Consider the following 15,567-nt stretch of genomic DNA (forward strand, 5'->3'; position numbering starts at 1 on the left):
CGTCCGAACTCTTTGCACGACCTAGTTCTACGTATCTACGTCGTTTTGTGTACGGTACAAAAATTTATATAATACACAAGTATTTTGTTGAAAATGAAAATAAATCGAATCATACGTCATCACTGGAATACATTAACTTTTGCTTATTTGTTCAGTTAGCCTAAAACAAATAACTGTGACAATCGCCTTCGTATCTTAATCTACAATTATGTCAAAACTAGTTGTCGCCTGTGACTGTCCGCGCGGAACTAAAAAAAACTTAGTAGCCTATGTGTTCTTCCAGACTATGCTCTATATCTGTGCCAAATCTCATAGAGATCCGTTGAACCGTTTTGAAGATACCTACAAACAAACATACGTCCATCCATCCATCCTTTAAAAAAAACATATATCATTCAAAACTACTTTATTTACAAGTTACAGTCTTATTATAACAATTGTTTTTATCCATATGCTCAATATATTTAAATTAGTTATACAGCAGATAAAATATTGGATGGTGGATTATTCTGGACCTTTGCAATTTCCTCTTTAAATTTGCTAATAGTTTCCTTCGCTAAATGTAGCTTTTCCTTCAAATCTGAAATCTCATTTCGTACTTTTGCTTGTGCGGCGATTATCCTTTCTAATGTTTTCTCCTTTTTTTCTTCAACTAAAAACGGTTTACATGAAATGAGTTTTTTACACAGAAAAATAACTGCCACATTCAATGTCTTTTAACACTTTAAATGCCACTATCTCCATGTACTAAAGTGAAATTAGAGAGCAAATTGTTGGCACTAAATGTATAAATGGTCACTAAATGTGGAGTGTAGCAGTAACCATTGGCTTATGAGACAAAAATCTCCATTTAATATCTCTGTTTTGTCCGGGATAATGACAGGTATATGTTTTTTACACAGATTTTCTTCTCAGAAACCCACGGTAAGTCAGTTTTGTTGTAAGTATAGGTAGTTATTATAGTAAAATAATGGTTTCTAAATTAAATAGTTACTATACTTCTTAACGTTAACCACATTAAGGCTTAATGTGGTGTGAAATGATAGCAGTTTTCACCACAACTGTCACATGTTTACCAATTTACATATTAACTAGCTGTCGCCCGCGACTCCGTCCGCGCGCAGTTAAAAAAAACTTAATAGCGGTATGAAAAATAGATGTTGGCCGATTCTCAGACCTACTTAATATGCTCACAAAATTTCATGAGAATCGGTCAAGCTGTTTCGGAGGAGTACGGGAACGAAAACTGTGACACGAGAATTTTATATATTAGATATGACTTTATTAAAAATAAACATGTCAATAAGACAGAAGGTGTATATTGGTTAATGTAAAACTTACAATTAGTGTCGTGAACCCAGGGTCCATTAGTGATGGGTTTGACACTGTAAAGCATATGCTGCATGAGCAACGTTGGCTCCTGGAACACTATCTCTTCATAAGATTCACTAACTAATGCACGGCCTACCGTTGGTGGTGCACTTTCATTTACAGGTGATTGAAATAGTTTGAGAATATGGTAGAGAGTGACCTAGAACAAGCATTGTACAGTTGAACCTTGATAAGTGATAAACCTCTACAAAAGTCATTGTCCAGCGAGAAACTTGGGTAAGAGAGAAGACTCAACTGTATTTACTTTATTTTTTTAACTTAATTGACACTTAATGTAATTTTATTAGTCATCATTTACTTTATTTATATAAAAATCTGTTTCTAAAGTCAAGTGTATGTGCCAAAAAATTCTGAAACTTAAACTGTCTTCTAGTTAATAAAATATATATTTTAAAGCAGTGTTTCAAATGGGAGATTTTCCCTTGTTATAACAATGATTTTAGATACTTACAGGTCTTTCATTGGGATCATGAAAATATATTTTAATAACAATCTCGAATTCACCCCAACCAGTTTCGGTAAGTTCGTAAGGCGGTTTCGTTACTATTCTATTTGGATTAGCATAACTTTCATGTAGTTTGAAATGTATTTTCTTTATATATACTGACATATCTTCGTTAGCGTATGGTTTAACGTACACAGTCCATTGATGTGTGTGACCATCTTCTTCCCTCTTTTTACCGAAGTACCTGGCTATATTACCATATACGATGGGCTTTACTATGACTAAACCCTGTAAAAACATAATTAATATTTAGTTTTATATAAATTATCATGCATAAACCTTGTAGGTAGAAACCGGGCAAGTTTAATATTGTAGTTGTAGGTTAAAGTTACCTTTACTCTTCCCCCTGAGTCAGGACCGTAATCTGTTTGACCAGACATGTGTATGTGAATTTGATAATTTTTTTAAAGTCTAAGCGATGGTTTTATTCTGTTTTAATTTGTTTGTAAACAAATTATACCGACCAATATCAAAGCAAAGTTGCACGCATGACACTGACAACTGACAGTGACGTTGACAGTTTCTGGAAAAAACGCACAGTATTTTCCAGCAACGACTACATGCTTTTTGCCACCATTGCACTTTTTCAGTTGAAAATTCTTCGTTTTTTTAAGATAAAAAATACAGTAACTAATGTAATAAACACAATTAAAAAGACATTTAAAAAGACTTGATCTATGAATGACTCAAACAATTATTTAAGATGAGATAGGTTTAAAATGTGCTTTTCCCACATATGGTCACATTTAGGCGAAAATTAATGAAAACTGTTACAAATTTAAAAAAAAGATCGTTAATTTTCTTACATATATATTTATTATCTTATAATGCATGTGAACAATGGTCCAACAAGCTCGTTTCTTATATCTAAACATAATATTTGATTAACATTTAACTAGCTAAGTTGCGGCAAACGTTTTAGAATGAGCATGCATACAGTTATATTTTTAAAATGAGGATCTTGTGGCTCAATGCTAGGGTTCGGCAAAATAGGCCCTTCACACTGAAAAATATAATTACAACTATTTCTTTATAGGATCACATTGTGGCTTGGCTGGGTTTGTTATTTCAAGTAGCGATGCGTTTTTACTTAAAACTTATGATCAGTTCGCGGGTTTTCAACGTCCGCCAGTAATGGATCATTTTCTTCCTCGAGTCGCGACGATCGCGAGCTGTGTCTCGAAGCCGACACTCTTTGCGTAAATATGAGTATGTTAGGTACAAGTGCACCGCACGGAGTTGCTGGGGCGGATCGCGAAAACACCCTTGATCCTGGAGACACTCTAGATTGTCTTCCAGGGTGTGCCATCGACAGCGGCATGTATAAACTAGATTTTCTCGCTTTTAATGTTTTTCTGACATTATCTAGTCTCCTTGTACGTCTGTCCATCCTCTCTTCGCTCGGTCTTCTTAGCGTCGATTCCCTTGACGTTTGAGTCGGGCTAGTTGGCTGTGGGGGAGATTCGCAGGCGCCTGCATTCTCTTGAGAAGGACAAGAGAAGAGATGTCGTAGTCCATATGCCTCTTGATCGTAAACGGCGTCGTTGACGTTGGAGTGAGACCGATGTGCCGGAGGCGACGTTCCCAGTCGCGGCTTGCAACCGCCGTCGCAGTACATCTCACAGTCGATTAATTCAAGCTCAAGATCGAAAGCCGCATCCTTAAAAAATTAAACACATTTAATTATGATAATGACAAACACTTTCATTTATACTGACTCAATTGATTTATACTGATACCATTAATGTTTAATTAAATATTAATTACAATTAATAATGAGAATTACCATTGGCTGTACGGGCGATGTAATGAGGTTCTCTCTGAAGGCTGCGGCCTGGTCGCGGCGTTCAGGCCGGCGCTCCGCCCCGCACGCGTTGCCCACGCCCCCTACACACTCATCGTAGCTGCTTGCGCATGAGTACGGCGGCGGGATTATAGAGTTAGCCTGTAAAATTTAGGTAGGTAAAACAAATGTATAAAATGTATTGATATTTGTATGAGGAACTATAAAACAGACATAGTTTGTACCTCGTTTGCGGCATTACAAATGAAACTTGAGTTGAGAGACTCTGCAGTACTTGTAGCTGACAAGGAACCTAAAGAATAACAGGAAATAAGGTTACTTTTCCTTGTTTAAGAAGTATACGTCAAAATGAAATAGTTTCTTTATTTTATTTTAACGTACCAGGGGCACGAATAACGTAATTTCTGAAGTAATGCACCATGAGGTAGTTCCCACCGGTGCCGTTCTTGGCGTCGCCCTCTGCGCACGTGATTACTAGAGGATACAGATCCGGCTTCGATGTTACCTGGAACAAAGTTGAATTTAGTAGAAAATTCATACTTAAACAATCTAAAGGGTATCTTTAGTCACTGTACTTCAGAATAAGGCGGTGGTGCCTGATGGAAAGAGCCACAGCGGCTGTATCTTGGCGGCGGGTAGACGGAGCCGGCAGAGTCGTGTTCGGATGTGCGCCGGCGCACGCAGCACCACAACGACAGCATGTACACGCCGTGCGGCCGCCGGAAGAACAGGCACCAGCTGCAGCACATCAGAATGCCCACCAAGCATCCCAGCAGGAAAAGAACTTGCCTGCAAGTTAAATCAGTACTGTTTGATTGTGATAGCACGAATTTGCAATAATTATGAAAATAGTAAAGACCTTGCAGACTTTCTTTTTGGCTTTTAATGGGTTTAATACAACGCTGCTGATGATGAGATTTTTAGAAAAAAAAAATTGTTCGTAGGTTTGAGACACAACGCGTGGCGAATAATTTCATCGTATTAACAAATTCATATTGTATATTTTGTAGATTGACATGTACCATTGAGTATACCATGGGAAGGTGAATATCTCCTTGAATGCCTCGTCGTCCTGCTGGTCGGGGTCGTGGCGCTGCGGCGCAGTGGCGGGCGTGCAGCAGCCCTGCTCGCAGCACAGCCACGGCGCCGGGCATAGCCGCCCGTCCTCGCAAGATGCAGCATACTGATGTAACAAAAAGTTCTCTTATAATGCCGCAAGTGAGATTCCTAAATTATTAAAAATTACTTAACATAGCATGATATTATTCTAACACCACGTTTTTTTTTTAATTATGTGGAAATACTAGCATATTCTATCCTAATTTTTAATTAGTTTCATACGATTAGCTCTAAAAACGCCGGTTCTAATGTAGGGTAAAAGTGATCTTTAACCTAGCAGCAATAAGCATTCGCTTCTGACCTAATTATGAAAATGTCTTGTTTTTCTTAACCTGGTATGTTCCGAGATAAAATTTATTTTATTTCATTCATACATTTTGTTCATATTTAGCTTGTATATTCAGAAGATCAAACAAGAATTTAGAAAATAGCCAGTGAATGAAGTAAACATTCTTTTCGCTGGTAAAGGCGCGGAGAGGAATGCAAGGCGCATGTTTCTGTTTCAATCGATATTTCTGTCAAAATGAAAACTGGCTATGTGTGCTTGTGTTATTTTTATCAAATATTTTATGAATTTTGTAGCACTCACGAAATGATTATTCCTACCTTAGATGTATTTAAATGAAAAATGTATATAAAAATGGTAAAATACTTGAATACTTAACGTGTTTTATACAGAGTTATATATCGATTTACTTCAAGATATATCGCAATTAAAATAGTTACATACATTTTAACAATCCATTATGATTTTTCACTAATTTTATGACTTGTAATCTTAGCTAATAAAAATGTAGTAGTACAAAAAGTCAAAGAAAATCAATGAAAATCTTACATTTTGACTAAATATATAATAACTTACAGCCGTATTATTATAAATGATTCCAACTAATGTCACAATAAGAACAGCGAAAATCATTGTTATTATCACTAGAAGCGTTGGCCCAGACATTTGTTTAGCTCACATTTTTTAACAATAAATTTTATTCGCAAAGTGCACAGCACTCTGCTATACTTAATATATCAATTCACATATATTTTACTTTAATAAAATCATCCCCGTAAAATGTTACCGCCCTACAGGGCAGCGCGGGCGGGACTGAAGACTACTGAAGACTGAAATACTGAAGTGAATGGATGTGCGAAACGATAACCTTACCAATATAAAATGACCTCTCCCACCTCACATATCGCACCCTTGTTTGCGTTCATGTGATACAATGGAAAAATAGAAGGCTCAAAGGCAACGTTTTCAATTAATTCTATATTTAGCTATAATCAACGTTTCAATAATTATAGTTGTTTCGAAGAAAATATATAAGTAGTTAGTGTTCTTGTAAAGTTAGTAGCGCTTGTGGTTACATATTTACGTTTTTCTCAAATAATTCTTAAGAAATTTTTACTTTAACACCTAAATGTTATAATCAATTCCAATGAAAGCGTCTCAAAATTTTAATTAAAAAAGGCGGTTTCATTTATTTTATATATAATAGTCTTCGGCGCCCCAAAGTAAAGGGTAAAGGAAAAAAAAGAGAAAATACATTGAAAGAATAGAAATAAGCCTTTAATAAAGTAGAAAAAAGTTACAAGTCTAAACTATAGTTACAGTAAAAAAACTGTAACATACATAAGTGACATTGGGAAGATTTCCAAGTAGGGTAAAGGAATAAGCGGCGCCATGGCTCCTTGTTACATGGGCATGTCCAGCAATATTACGTTATTGCATAGTATTTTTTTAAACGGGAATCCGAGAAGAAATAATTTTTGTAAACGTTAATAAAATTCTTATTGGATAAAAATTATAAGTATACACTAAGTATGCATATCCATGACTTTTCGTAGAAAGTGCGTAATTTTTAAAGATGCCATAAGTAAAGGGAATCTCCAGATGGAGCTGCTGTTTGTATCTCAAGAGTCGACTTAGGTCTATTTTGTAGTACAGTCTTTGTTTCGTATGCTATATAAATATTGATAAATAGACAGAAATAAGTATTTTTACGCTATAAACAATGTTAATTAAACAATATTATAAAGAGGAAAGATTTGATTGTTTGTTAGGATCCGAAACTACTGAACCGATTTGAAAAATTATTTCACGGTTGCAAAAATGATTTGAAGCTACCCAGGGTGACATAGAACGCTAGGAATGGCTCGTCTTTTATAAGAAAAAATCAAATATGGTTCAAACATGGATGGCAGTTTAATCGCTGAAAAGTTCTTGTCTTTTGGATTTGAGAAAAGGAAATTAAACAACCGTTAAACATGTTTTGGATTTGTGTACAATTACTTGTTACCGTTTTACCAATTTGCTTTTAATATAAATTAAATTAACCATTTTAATTCTATAAACCTGATCGATTTTTAATTTTGATAAAAATACACACAGATGACTATGACATTGACGTCTGACGTATTTGTGACAGTTGGCAGACAACAGCATACGTGAAACAAAATTTAGTTTAGAAAGAAAGAAATATTAATACATATTCAAATATTATGTGATAATAATTGATAGAATAAATATGAGATTTATTATTCTCGTCTTTTTGGCATATGCTGCAAGCGCAGCGGCATGGGATGATGATGATTTTGAAGTTTTTGACGTGGTTGAAGAAGTAAACCAGAATTTTTACGAATTATTAGGCGTAACACAGGTAAAATTGAAATTCAAATAAATGTTTTATTTGCTACTATGATATATACACTATCATTTCTTTTCCTTGACCTATACTCACAGAAAACTGTGTAATAAGACCTAAAAATTATTTTTATTTAAATGTATTATTTCTTTATGTTTCTGACTGGAATAGTATATTATTTTTATCCAGATATAATTTAGTTTCTCTCTGTAAACATTCAGTGATGTAATTATTGTATTTTGTAAATTAATTTAGTACAGATAAGGTGAAAGTTTTTGTTTTTAGGAAGCCTCGCAGCAAGAGATTAAAAGTGCATTTAAAAAGCTTACTTTGAAGCTTCACCCAGATAAGAATAGTGCACCAGATGCTGATGTTCAGTTCAGGAACTTGGTATCAGTGCATAATATACTTAAAGATCCAGGGAAAAGAGAAAAGTATGTTATCTTTTATCTTACTCATATTATAAATGTGTGTGATAAAGTTTGGATGGATGGATGGATGTTTGAAGGTATCTTCAGAATGGCTCAACGGATCTCAATGATATTTTTCATAGATGTAGATCATAGTCAGGATGAAAACATAGGCATGCTTATAATGTCTTTATTTAATTCCACACAGTCGGAGACGTGGGTGACAGCAGGTTTTTTATAAAAAATAATCTAAAGGACAATTCTGTCCTTAAATCATGTTAACGATTGATTAAGATTCTATGTTTCTATAACATATTTCTAACAGTAAGTTTTGTATACCCAGGTATAATGAAGTGCTCAAAAATGGTCTTCCCAATTGGAGATCCGCTGTATATTATTATCGACATGTAAGAAAAATGGGCTTAGCCGAAGGATCTGTGATTTTATTTATTATTATTACATTTGGCCAGTACGCTGTTGGCTGGGCTGCATACGTTGAGAAGAAGTTTACAGCTGTAAGTATAAATCTTACTTACATTATAAACTAGCTTTTACCCGCGACTCCGTCCGCGCGGAATAAAAAATAGAAAACGGAAAAATAAAAATTATCCTATGTCCGCTTCCTGGTTCTAAGCTACCTGCCCACCAATTTTCAGTCAAATAGATTCAGCCTTTCTTGAGTTATAAATAGTGTAACTAACACGACTTTCTTTTATATATACAGATGCGAATGTTTGGATGGATGTATGGATTGATGGATGTTTGTTTGAAGGTATCTCCGAAACATCTCAACAGATCTTGATGAAATTTGGCACAGATGTAGAAAATAGTCTGGAAGAACACATAGACTACTTAAGTTTTTTTTTTAATTCCGCGCAGATGTAGTCGCGGGCGACAGCTAGTTTAGTTCATAAAAATTTCAATGTAAGTGGTAAACAATTAAATAAAAGCCTTATAAAAGGTAAGGAAATCTTAAAGAGCCAGCTTCTGAGAGCAGTTTCCAAAGATGCGAAACTCTTACCTTTTACAGGAGCAAATATTAAACAGCAGAGGCAAGAAACTAAAGAAGAGTGGTTTTGACACTGGTTTGGCGGAAATATTAGAGAAATTACCGAAGCCAAGTATAAAGGATACACTGCCATTCCAAATACCGAGGTTCCTCTGGTGGATAGTGATGGCTATACCCAGAGGAATTGTGGAGCTGAAGAGACAAATGAAGGAAAGAGAAGAGGAAGCGAAAAGACAGAAAAAGAAGTATGTATAGATAGAGGGAATGACTTGTTTTTTCTACCTAGTTTTATATGGGAAGGGGACATGATTTGGTGGGGAAGGGAAATTATCCTTATTCTGAATGTTCCCTTTTCAGTCTATTGTAGATATCTTAAATTTTGCAGATGTCTGACTGAAATCAGTTGGCCGCTAGCATGTTTGCAACCTTGTTATATAAAAAAATCTATGTATAACAAGGTATATAAGTGTGGGTGGAAATATGTTCAGGTCTTCTGTAAAAAAAAGTTAGCCGGTGTATTCAATGGATGTGAATCATGAATGACTGTATGTTGTTGAGTGTGTGGTGCGTGGTGTAGGGAAGAGGAGGAGCGGCTGCGTGCGGAGCGCGAGGCGGCGGCGGCGGAGGCGCGGGCGGCGAGTGGGGGTGCGGGGGGTGCAGGGGGTGCGGGGGGTGCGCGACGACGTCGGGGCTTTGTGCCGCCGGAGCGCGAGGCCTGCTTGCTGGACGCTGCAGACGAGCCTCACCACACCGCGCCCACTGTGCAGCCAGCTAAAACAGTAACAAGTTTTCATTTTAAAAAGTTTCACAATTCTTTGTTACGCAGGATCGTAGCGATCACGGCATATTTTTGAATTATTATTTTTATAATTAATAGCCCCATACTTAAGGCACGCTTTAGGCTACATATTTTCACAACATTAAACTTAGGGGGTTAGTAAATTAAAAAAATTGTTATGCAAGAAAGGGACAAATATTACAATCCAATAGCAGAAAAGAGCCTCCGCGAACACAATATTTATAATCTAAACTTAGTTTGTACTTTTCTAGCAATTTTCGTTAGATATAGGTCTTTGAGATGCAGATTGTTATATAAAACGTTCTGTTGTGAGACGCCGCCGGTGGTGACGGGGGGGTTGTGGACGGACGAGGACCTGGCGGAGCTGGTGAGGCTGGTGAAGAAGTACCCGGGGGGTACGCCGGAGCGTTGGGAGCGTATCGCGGCGGCCATGGGGCGAGGGGTGCCCGAGGTCACTCACGTGGCCGCTCGCCTCAAGGACAACTGCTACAAGATACCAGGACAGGAGCCCCCAGAGGAAGCTGTCATTGAACCCCCCAAGAAGGTACGGCCTCAACAACTGGTTACCCTACTCATTTAATGTTTTTGATATCATATTACTTTTTATGGCTTTTGATAAATAAATCGAAAAAAAAATGTTTGTTACCACAAATCTATTAATTTATCAATTAGTATCTTCGTGACTGAAATATTTTTTTTAAGCGAAATTATAATATTATCATAAACGAGTAAAGATTAAATAACGATTTATTAATTATTTTAAAATCGTGCCATGTTGTTATCGATGTTGAAAAGATTAACATTTTTTATATTTATCTTCACATAATCTTACTTATATTATAAGTACGAAAGTTTGGATAGATTATGTTTGAAGGTATTTTCAGAACAGCGAACGGATCTTATTGCTAGTGCTGAAGTAGTTTTTAAAATGTGTTATCAGGTGAAGACCCGTAAGACGGAGGAGGGTGGCGGCGGCAGCTGGTCTCAGAGTCAGCAGCGCGCGCTGGAGACGGCGCTGGCGAAGCACCCCAAGGGTGGAGCCGGCGACCGCTGGCAGAAGATCGCCGCCGCAGTGCCCGGCAAGACCAAAGTATAACCACAACTGCTCTGGTTTGGCTAAGTTTCATCACTAGGGTGACTAGGACATAGTCAACCACAGCCAAGTGCGAGTTGACTTCACACATATCATTGTATTTCTTCTCAGATATGTGCAGCATCAAGATGTTTTCCTTCATCGTAAGAACGTCGGATAAATGTAAATATGTAAACACATTGGTACATGGCGAGATTCGAACCCAGGACCTACCAAGTGCTTAACCCATGAGCTACCGATACCCCTAAGTTATTATTCTTTTTGCAATCTGTAATTTTATAGACATTTTTGACAGATCGCATTTTTTGAGGGAACGTTTTTATATTTAATGCGATGTAATATGCTCCTTTTTACAGGAGGAATGCATGCAGAGATGTAAATATCTCTCGGATGTTGTGAGGAAGCAGAAACAGAAAGAAGAAGAGGAAAGAGAAGCGCAAAAAGAGGAAACCAGTGACGCACAAAAAGATGAAGAAATTACTTCGTAATCAAATAAAAATGTTCTTTCAATTATTACATTTTTAATTAAAAATAAAATTCCATCGATTTTTTGGCTTTTTCAGAAACTATCAAAGGTCTAAAATCAATATTCGATCTTGAACCATTTTTCATTTTGTTTTGTTGACATTTTTAATCCATTTCCTTATAATTTCATCAATCTAAAAACATGATTATATAATTTTAAAGGTGATTGAATAATTTTTGTACTTTTTTTAAAATGTGAATTTTCAGATCGATTTCAAAGTTAGAATATTGATTTTGGCTGTAACAAGTTCACTTTTACATTCAATCAAAGTACTTTATCAGTTTCGTTTATTAAAAATGTTAATTTTAACGCAATAACAAAGTTTTTGTACATCACAATTTTCCAGCTATAGTTTGGTAAAAATTTATTTGATCAGAGATCGAAGTGTTTTTATGATCCCAGTTTATTTTCAAGAAAAAAAAAAAGGTTATTTAAGAAATAAAATATTGTTTCCAATTTTACTTTTTCTTTATCTTTTTTTCCCACATTTTATAAATTTAAGTTATATTTATAGTCTGTTATCTGGACCCGGTTGTCATAAGTCAAACTAAATGGCACTAACTAGCGCCCTCTTGTCAATGTCATAAAAGAGTCAAGTAATTTTTATTGTCTACTAGCTTTTACCCGCGACTCCGTCCGCACGGAATGAAAAAATGCACACAAGATAAAAAAAAAGTTCCTATGTCCGTCTCCTAGTTCTAAGCTACCTCGCCATCAATTTTCAGCTAAATCAGTTCGACCGATCTTGAGTTGTAAATAGTGTAACTAACACGACTTTCTTTTATATATATATAGATTTCTATGCCCATTTAGGTTTTTTTTTATATTTTCTAACAAAACTAACTCCATAGCAGCCTCATTGGGCCAGCCCCCCTAGAAATTAATTTTGATTATTTACTTTATCTCGTGTATGGAGGGCCTAAAGGAAAGATGGAAAAAGGTCTTTAATATCAATAAAAAATAAAATAATATATGTTTTGATTTTTTTTTATTATTTACAAAAATAAAGATAGTAAAAAATTGTAAGCTTACATTATCTTTGGATTCGATACAATCACGTTAAACCACAGTACGTTTAAAGCGAGTACTTTTGAACTTTGGAATCTTAATAAATAATAATATATAGTTTTACTTCATAATAATTGAAAGATTGAGTATACTTTGCACACGTTTTACATTCTGCGGTTTAATAAAGTCGGTAATGTTTAGAGTCTCGGCGGTGGTCGGCCCGTGGTCCCGAACCTAGCGAACATATCGGGAATGTTGTAGTCCTCGTCCTCGAAGATGTGCTTATATCTAGGTGGCACTGATGTATATCTTGGTCCTTTTACGCCTGGAAATAATTTGAAAAAGTAGGTAAAGTGGATCCTTTTAATAAGTCAGAAGACTATTTTTTTAAGTGTCTGAATGAATATTAAGTTTATTTCATTTTAGTTTCCAGGTTCTTCTAAATAGGCAAAATCCTAAATGGAGTCTGTAATAGGCATCTGGATCGAATCTTAATGTGTCTTAATGTGTTCTTAAAGTGCTAATCTTTCTAATGTCGTCGATCATTACGACAACTTATTCTTTCGAAACCGCGGGCTTATTTGTTCGTATAATCATAGGACTCGAATGCTGCCCTTATTACACTAGCTGTCGCCCTCGGCTACGTCCGCGCGGAATTAAAAAAACAATAAGTAGCCTATGTGTTCTTCCAGACTATGTTCTATATCTGTGCCAAATTTTATCAAGCTCTGTTCAGCCGTTCTTACAAATTCTTCCATTCATCCATCCATCTAAACATTTGTATTTATAATAGTTAGATATTTTCATCTATTTTGACAAAATAGACATAATATATACTACGGTAAGTTTCAGCGTTTGTAGATGTGACGTACCAGTCTTGGTGGGGGTCCATTTGGCGGCGCCCCCACAGCGCTGACAGGCGCAGCGCTGCGGCGAGGCCACACTGTGCGCGCGCCGGCTGCCGTCCTCGCACTGCAGCCCAACCACCAGTCGCTCGTACCTTACAGCCGCGCAACACTCGCACTTAGCATCGTGAGCACCAGTTTCTGAAATATACCAATTTAATTGTAATTACCTCATTCAGAGACGTTTGCTAAATAAGGTAGTTGCTAAGTGTACTGTAATAAATTTACACTAAGGCAGACCATTTAACGACTTTGAGTGCAACAGGGTAGTTGAATATTTTTACAGTGACTGGTTTCTTTATTTTCCATTGTCTGTACGAGACTTTTTTGTGAATTGAAAAAAAATAAAATAAAATCTGTTAACTATTACGAACGATTTAGATATGTAAATGATGGTTGATCGACTCACGGTTGTTGTACAAGGTGCCAGAGTCGCAGGTGCCGCGGCACTCGCGGAAGCCGGCCACTGGCTCGCGGTTAACACAGAAGCCGTGCGGGCCCATGTGCACACGGATTAGACCCAACGTCTCCAAGCTCGGGATCGACTTAGGCACGCAAGTACCTATGAGAACAGACACAAAATCCTCAACACCTCGGGATCCCAAAAATATGTGGCCTTTGAAATTCGTTCCATCAGCTCATTTGGAATTTGAAGGAATTAGTAACTGTCAACAATTATTGTACTCACTGAGTGGGCTCGGCGTCAGCTTGCAGACCTGGCAGCAGGTCTCGTTGACGAGGTCCTCGGGCGCGCAGGCGGACACGTCTGGACAGGGACGACGCAGCGAAGTCGTATAGAATTCGTCGCCGTCACGCTCGCAAGAGAACGTCGTACAGTTGTCTCCCGATTGCCACACTTCGCCTACAGGCACAACATATGACAGATTAAGTTCTGCTACAGGAGCAGTGATACAAGTGGATTGGGATGAACGTTACCAGGTTTCCTGAGCTTGTCGTCGACGACGCAGGCGTACTGCACGCAGCGGCCGCAGCAGACGCCGGGCGGCGGCTCCTTGTACAGCCAGCCGCGCGGGCAGTCGCGCACGCAACCTTCAGTCGCCTCCTTGCGCGACAGTTGTCCGTCAGCGTCGCGCGCGCACGTCGCGTTCACGCACGGGTCCGTCGTGATCCAACTTTGTCCCTCCTGATATCAATATTTATGTTGAATTAGTTTTGTTTTACCTTCGAAGTCTGTCTTTACAATTTCTCTGAATATTAAATTAGCAAATTGTGAAAGGGTTGATAGAAACTATTGATGAGTACGAATAGTCAAGGTGTCTTTGCATGTCGAAAAGAGGTGTGAGTGAGGTGACCTGGTATATAATGTCTCCAACGCGGCAGGCGACCGGCTCTCTGATGGGGCAGCACTTGCCCGCCACCTTCTCCTCGGAGTATACGAACTGCTTCAACATAGCCTCCTTGATTACTGGACATGTCTCGTTGGCGCTCTGGACTTGTAACTGAAATGGGGAAATTAATTTGGTAAAAGTTATCTTGGCATTTGCATGCTCCTGCACGTGTTATTCAAGTGGTAGTAATACTCACGGTGCCGTTGAGATCCACGCAGGTGTAGTTTGTGCAGAAGTCCTTGGAGGTCCACACTTCCCCAATGAGTCGCAGCACGCCCTCGCATACGCACGCTACTGGCTTGCATCGCCCGCAGCATTGCTCGCTTTTGTTCGCCGAAGGTACGTACTCCCAGCCCTACGATACACGAGGTTTACTAATTACGTTAAATCAATACGTTTTTGTAACGTGTAACTACGTAATAATTGACCAGTCAAACCGTTTCCAACAATTTGTGCTCGTTTTTACTAAATCACAGAAACTATAATTTTGGTACCACTTTACTTACTGGTTGACAATCGTCGTCGCAACTTTGCACAGTGGTCACCTTCTCCAGCTTGCCGTCATCTGCGCGCGCGCACTGGTACGACTCGCATGCGTCTGTTGGCGATGTCCAGTTTTCTCCGACCTTAGACAAATAACAAATACAGTTGACACCTAATTTTTCATGATCCACATGACAGATATTTTTCTTGTGACAGTATCATATAAAGATTAGGATACTAAATTTGGGACATATTAATGTGTTTGACTTACCTGGTATATTTTATCAGCAACGCGACAGGCGACAGGTTCAATTTGCGGACAACATTTTCCTTCCACTTTAAGTTTTGTGAGTACAAACTGCTTTTCCATAGACTCGCTTATTTCTGGGCATGTCTCATTGAAGCTTTGGACTTGTAGCTGTAAAAAAATGTAACATTTTTATTAGATGCTGTAATAAATTAATGCAAGGAAATATTGAAGTTAACAAAAAATTAACAATTGAACCTAACTCCAGGAGACTGAATA

The 15,567-nt window shown here is 37.6% G+C and overlaps 4 protein-coding genes across 4 annotated transcripts in view; 1 reads left to right on the forward strand and 3 right to left on the reverse strand.

Annotated features, from left to right (window-relative positions):
* Positions 1-428: 428 nt before the first annotated feature.
* On the reverse strand, positions 429-2,386 carry LOC106720704 (YEATS domain-containing protein 4). The gene is made up of 4 exons (XM_014515452.2): positions 2,230-2,386; positions 1,844-2,125; positions 1,342-1,531; positions 429-652 (listed from the first exon to the last, which is right to left on the reverse strand). The coding sequence occupies exons 1-4, from the start codon at positions 2,275-2,277 to the stop codon at positions 474-476; spliced, it is 699 nt and encodes a 232-aa protein (XP_014370938.1). The 5' UTR covers positions 2,278-2,386; the 3' UTR covers positions 429-473.
* A 350-nt stretch (positions 2,387-2,736) lies between these two features.
* LOC106720677 lies at positions 2,737-5,928 on the reverse strand. Its single transcript, XM_014515421.2, has 7 exons — positions 5,683-5,928; positions 4,724-4,884; positions 4,277-4,490; positions 4,083-4,206; positions 3,926-3,993; positions 3,684-3,842; positions 2,737-3,557 (listed from the first exon to the last, which is right to left on the reverse strand). The coding sequence occupies exons 1-7, from the start codon at positions 5,770-5,772 to the stop codon at positions 2,988-2,990; spliced, it is 1,386 nt and encodes a 461-aa protein (XP_014370907.2). The 5' UTR covers positions 5,773-5,928; the 3' UTR covers positions 2,737-2,987.
* A 1,292-nt stretch (positions 5,929-7,220) lies between these two features.
* On the forward strand, positions 7,221-11,366 carry LOC106720657 (uncharacterized protein F54F2.9). Its single transcript, XM_045686919.1, has 8 exons — positions 7,221-7,474; positions 7,745-7,893; positions 8,213-8,384; positions 8,900-9,123; positions 9,456-9,657; positions 9,991-10,221; positions 10,618-10,767; positions 11,127-11,366. The coding sequence occupies exons 1-8, from the start codon at positions 7,343-7,345 to the stop codon at positions 11,256-11,258; spliced, it is 1,392 nt and encodes a 463-aa protein (XP_045542875.1). The 5' UTR covers positions 7,221-7,342; the 3' UTR covers positions 11,259-11,366.
* Positions 11,367-12,286: 920 nt separating this feature from the next.
* Positions 12,287-15,567, reverse strand: part of LOC106720620 (hemocytin) — a 32,818-nt gene continuing 29,537 nt past the window's right edge. Inside the window, exons 76-84 of the mRNA XM_045686946.1 lie at positions 15,313-15,459; positions 15,065-15,184; positions 14,755-14,913; positions 14,523-14,669; positions 14,146-14,353; positions 13,898-14,071; positions 13,619-13,771; positions 13,177-13,350; positions 12,287-12,629 (exon numbers count right to left, since the gene is read on the reverse strand). Coding sequence (XP_045542902.1) covers positions 12,502-12,629; positions 13,177-13,350; positions 13,619-13,771; positions 13,898-14,071; positions 14,146-14,353; positions 14,523-14,669; positions 14,755-14,913; positions 15,065-15,184; positions 15,313-15,459 — 1,410 coding nt within the window. The 3' untranslated portion in view covers positions 12,287-12,501. The remainder of the gene's footprint in view (positions 12,630-13,176; positions 13,351-13,618; positions 13,772-13,897; positions 14,072-14,145; positions 14,354-14,522; positions 14,670-14,754; positions 14,914-15,064; positions 15,185-15,312; positions 15,460-15,567) is intronic.

Source organism: Papilio machaon, chromosome 4 (assembly GCF_912999745.1).
Source record: "Papilio machaon chromosome 4, ilPapMach1.1, whole genome shotgun sequence".
NCBI classification, from domain to species: domain Eukaryota; kingdom Metazoa; phylum Arthropoda; class Insecta; order Lepidoptera; family Papilionidae; genus Papilio; species Papilio machaon.

Excerpts from the sequence above, each read along its gene's own strand:
- LOC106720677 (XM_014515421.2), bottom strand. The coding sequence starts at position 5,772 with ATGTCTGGGCCAACGCTTCTAGTGATAATAACAATGATTTTCGCTGTT. Across the intron at positions 4,885-5,682 it reads TCATTTATAATAATACGGCT|TATGCTGCATCTTGCGAGGA; the intron begins GTAAGTTATTAT and ends TTGTTACATCAG. Across the intron at positions 3,843-3,925 it reads TTTGTAATGCCGCAAACGAG|GCTAACTCTATAATCCCGCC; the intron begins GTACAAACTATG and ends TAAATTTTACAG.
- LOC106720704 (XM_014515452.2), bottom strand. The coding sequence starts at position 2,277 with ATGTCTGGTCAAACAGATTACGGTCCTGACTCAGGGGGAAGAGTAAAG. Across the intron at positions 2,126-2,229 it reads ACTCAGGGGGAAGAGTAAAG|GGTTTAGTCATAGTAAAGCC; the intron begins GTAACTTTAACC and ends ATGTTTTTACAG. Across the intron at positions 1,532-1,843 it reads ATGATCCCAATGAAAGACCT|GTCACTCTCTACCATATTCT; the intron begins GTAAGTATCTAA and ends TGCTTGTTCTAG.
- LOC106720657 (XM_045686919.1), top strand. The coding sequence starts at position 7,343 with ATGAGATTTATTATTCTCGTCTTTTTGGCATATGCTGCAAGCGCAGCG. Across the intron at positions 9,658-9,990 it reads CTGTGCAGCCAGCTAAAACA|ACGCCGCCGGTGGTGACGGG; the intron begins GTAACAAGTTTT and ends TTCTGTTGTGAG. Across the intron at positions 10,222-10,617 it reads TCATTGAACCCCCCAAGAAG|GTGAAGACCCGTAAGACGGA; the intron begins GTACGGCCTCAA and ends ATGTGTTATCAG.